Here is a 4,461-nt window from a genome sequence, read left to right as displayed (position 1 = left end):
ACTATTTCTGTTTTTTTATTATTCAATGAGATTTTATTTGCTCGAAGCCATTGAACAAGACTGGCCATATCTATATGAATATTGATATATTCATTTCGTTTTTTGAGGTAGTTTGTTATCATTTGAAGATTTACATCATCAGCAAAATGACACGTATTTGAATGTTTGATAGAAAGATTAAGATCATTGATATAAATAGTAAAGAGAAGAGGACCTAATATGGATCCTTGAGGAATACCAACGCAAACGCTTTTAATATCTAAGAAGGTGCCATTTAAATTAATAAACTGTTGACGATTGAAAAGGTATGATTAAAACCATTTCAAGAGTATGCCGCTCACACCATAATAGTTAAGCTTTGATAGGAGAATGTCATGGTCTACGGTGTCAAAAGCTTATTGTAAATCAATGAAAACCCCACAGGCAAAGTTTCCATTATCAAGAGCAACTCTTATACTTTCTGTAATTTCGATAAGAGCGTGAGCTGTAGAATGCTTTTACGAAAACCAAACTGGTGCTTATATAAGCATTGATTTTGGTTTAGGAGGTCGTATAATTTATTATGCATAACTTTTTCAAAAGTTTGCTCAAGTTAGAAAGAAGAGAGATCGGACGATAGTTAGTGCAGTCAACCGTAGATCTTTTTTTGTGGACTGGAATAACTTGGGTCAGCTTGAAGACATCAGGATATACTCCTTTGCAAAATGAATTATTTAAGATGATACTTTGTGGTTTTCATAGAGCTTTTGACACCAGTTTAAGAAGTTTTTTCGGAAGGTTGTTCGGTCCAACACTCTTACCTTCTATGATAGTGGAATTTACATAGTCGAGGGTTTCCTCTTCAGTTATTGGTTGCACATGAAAAGAGTTGCTATTAGGAATGGTCAGATACTTTTGAAAGTTGATTAGTAAAATTTTCTTTGGTGATTAATAAAATTGATCTATGGTGTTTTTTTGCAAATTTTCAAATGTGAAGTAAGGATGTCAAAATCAATTTTCAAGTGGAGTGAACTACAGTTGTTAATGAGGGGGGAGGGAGAGAGAGAGAGAGAGAGAGAGAGAGAGAGAGAGAGAGAGAGAGAGAGAGAGAGAGAGAGAGAGAGAGAGAGAGAGAGAGAAGGGGTGTAGTATGATAATATCTACAAAAAATCTATAATTTCAACTTTTTGTAGTATTTAACTTTTCATGCCTAATTACAAATCCCTGAAATGGCATAGAGAAAAAAAATCAAGAAATTATTGGGTAGTTAATAAAATAGAAATTTACGACGTAATGATTTGCAACGAAATGAAATCACACAAATTATCACACAAAATCAAAGATTGCGCAATCAAAAAAAGCTTATTATTTCATTTTTACAACTACTAAGGTTGTATTAACGAATTTATAGGTTGCCGAAACAACAAAATCATGCCGAGCTTTTTTCCTTTGCAAAAAAGAAAAAGAAAAAAGCTGTAACACCTGACAGCATGCATTATTTTTAGTTTTCAAATTACTTGATAGAGCAAAAAGGTGGGGGTCAATGCTCTCCTTGTGTTTCGACAGCCATCTGAAGCACTTAACTGTTGTATCCTGCAAGGTCCTTCAGATAAAGTTAGGCTAACTAGTTGTGTCGAAACCATTCTTTAAATAAATGCAAGATTATATGTGAAATATTCTTTTAATTCTTTTTCTTAATAAAGATTGTCGAGCATTTGAATGGTTCTTTCTTTTGCCATTTAAAATGAAAAATTATTGAAAACAATCTAGGCTTAAAATAAAAAACCGAAGTAGAATTTTTAAACAGCAATACTCGTTGTCGTGAAATTATTATATTCAGTGAATTTTCTTTTACCTTTTCAAGTATGAGGTTTTAACGACCAAAGAAAAACAGAAAAAAAAAAAAAAAAAAATTGATGAACTCTTAATCTTGAATGAAGATTTTATTTCCTCTGATAAAGAGTTCATTACCTTTGATGAAGAGTTGATTACCTCTGGTGAAGGGTTCACCGAAGGATCCCTCTAATGAAAAGTTAGTCCACTGTTAAGACTTTGATAGACGTAAGTTATAGAAATTAATCCTAATCTCCTGAAACAGGATATGAACAGGCTTCTACAAATAAAAAGGTATCAAAATCATTAGCCACAATTACATGTAGGCTTGCAAAATCTTTCGATTATTCCAGAAAACAACAACAAAATTTTTACTTGAAACCCGAAAAAAATGACGAAGTGCTAACTGTGGTGTGCCACAAGGGTCAGTAATTGGACCACTCTTATTTGTACTATTTATAAATGATTTGCCTGATACTTTAAAAAATCTAACAAAGCCATTTCGTCAGGTTAGAATTATTTTGTTCTATCTCCCATTTTAAACGTTGAAAGAAAGTTTTAGATTTTTTTCTATAAGTAAAGATTACTTAAAATTTTACAATTACTTTTTTAAAAAGTAACTTATTTTTAAAATAATTTATGTTTTAAGAAACTATATAGGAAAAAAAAATTTAAAAATAAAATGTACTTTAAAAGTGATCATTACTTAGTAAAATTAAAAATTCTTTTTCTCCCAACGTTTAAAATGGGAGATAGAACAGAATAATTCTAACCTGACGATATGCTGACGACACCAAAATTATGAATGAAATGCTTTCCAGTGCATCAACTCTTTCTTTGCAATCAGATCTCGATTCAGCTTTTAAGTGGACTCAAGACTGGCTTGTGAAATTTAATATTTCAAAATGTACGGTCACGCACTTTGGCCGAAAAAACAAAAAATCACCCTTTTATATCAATGAACAAAAGTTAAACATAACAGAATCTAAAAGTGACCTTGGAGTAATCTTCTCAAGCAATCTGAAATGGAAAAATCAGGTAATAAAATGCGTAGGTAAAGCCAACCAAATGTTGGGTCGGATTAAAATATGCTTCGTTTGCTTAGATATTAGACTGCTAAGAATTCTTTATGTTTCTTTTGTGCGACCACTATTTGAGTTTGCAGTACAAGTTTGGTCACCTATTCGAAAGGGAGAAATTGAATTATTAGAGAGAGTTCAACATCGTACAACTCGATTAATATCATCACTTAAAAAAATGAACTATGAGTATCGTCTAAAAGCTCTCGACTTGATTAACTTGACAAAAAGAAGACAACGAGGAGATATGGTTCAACTTTATAAATTCTTCAACGGTTTTAACGATATGGAAACAATAAAAAAAATTAGTATTCAAAAAACTCAAACAAGAGGTCACAGCTTTAAATATGTCAAAGAAATCACTAAGCAAGCATGTCGTGAAAACTTTTTATTTAATAGATCGGTCAATTTATGGAATAGCTTGCCTAGTGAGTTGGTTAAAGCACAATCATTTAACAGTTTTTAAGCAGGTCTTGATTGCTAGATGAGCAGCAATTAAACGAATCGGCTGTCTTAGTGTGTTGATACCACACTCACTGGCTCACACCAGTTACAGCATTTACTAATACTAATACTAAGTAAAAGTTTAAGAAAACTAATTGATTGATTATTGAGGAAGAACTATATCAAAAGTGGAGCGAAAACCGTTTCACAACAAAACGCTAAAACCTTATTAAAATGCGAACAGTATCAGTTTGGAAGTGAATTTTTTGTTAATCATGTAATAACAATTAATCAGGCAATCAAAGCTTCATCATGCTATAAGTTTAACCCAAAAATCTGTTTGAAAACGATAAATCTTGATAACGCTAAAAGATTTTTGGCGTCAACACAGAAACAGGTTTTGAAAACTCAAAAAAAAAAGTTATGCACTGAAATGTTAGTTACAGTGGCGAGCAAAATAATAGGTGTGAATAATAAATTTCACTTAAATTGACATTTTACAGTATATTTTATAAAGTGACATCTAGGAACTGATTGCTACACAAACTATGCTTATTTTATTATAACAGAGAGCAGTATATTTCCAATTTCTTACAAATTTATGAGGGGAATACCCTATTTATATATTTAACCTACAAATTTGGTGGAGCAAAATAATAGGTGTGTGCTTATTTTAACCTGTTTGCTGTAAGATTAAAAACATTTTATTATTTTTATTTGTTGTTGATATAAAGGTAAGGTCAATATTTATGCAACTTATATAAAATAATAACATTTCATATTTGTATTGAATTAGAATTAGATATAAAATGGGACGAGGAAAACATTGCACAGCGATAGAAAGAAAACTTATTAGAAATTTAAGAAAACAAGGAAAAACTTACAAGGAAATTTCAGTTACGATGGGATGTTCTCAAAATAAAGTTACAAATGCCTTAAAACCAGAAAAATCACGTGAGAATAGAGGAAGACCACGCAAAACGTGTCAGCGTACGGATGATCACATTACAATTATTTCAAAAAAAGACCCATTCAAGCCAGCAACAAAAATTTTAAATGAAATTAATGAAAATATTAGTGTTTGGACAGTTAGAAGAAGGCTTTTAGAAAGTAAGTTGCCAGCTCG

General features: G+C 31.3%; 1 protein-coding gene across 1 annotated transcript; it reads left to right on the top strand.

Moving 5' to 3' along the window:
- The first annotated feature begins 2,613 nt into the window (after positions 1-2,613).
- On the top strand, positions 2,614-3,357 carry LOC149876905 (uncharacterized). The gene has a single exon (XM_090074801.1). The coding sequence runs from the start codon at positions 2,614-2,616 to the stop codon at positions 3,355-3,357; it is 744 nt and encodes a 247-aa protein (XP_089930927.1).
- The last annotated feature ends 1,104 nt before the right edge of the window (positions 3,358-4,461 follow it).

Source organism: Hydra viridissima, unplaced genomic scaffold (genome assembly GCF_058129835.1).
Source record: "Hydra viridissima isolate aposymbiotic clone 2 unplaced genomic scaffold, HvirCarnegie_v1 scaffold_17, whole genome shotgun sequence".
In the NCBI taxonomy this organism is placed as follows: domain Eukaryota; kingdom Metazoa; phylum Cnidaria; class Hydrozoa; order Anthoathecata; family Hydridae; genus Hydra; species Hydra viridissima.
The sequence above is the reverse complement of the archived record's forward strand: the minus strand, read 5'-3'. Positions and strand labels throughout refer to the sequence as shown.

What these genes read in the sequence shown, in the direction of transcription:
- LOC149876905 (XM_090074801.1), top strand. Translation starts at nt 2,614, where the DNA reads ATGAATGAAATGCTTTCCAGTGCATCAACTCTTTCTTTGCAATCAGAT.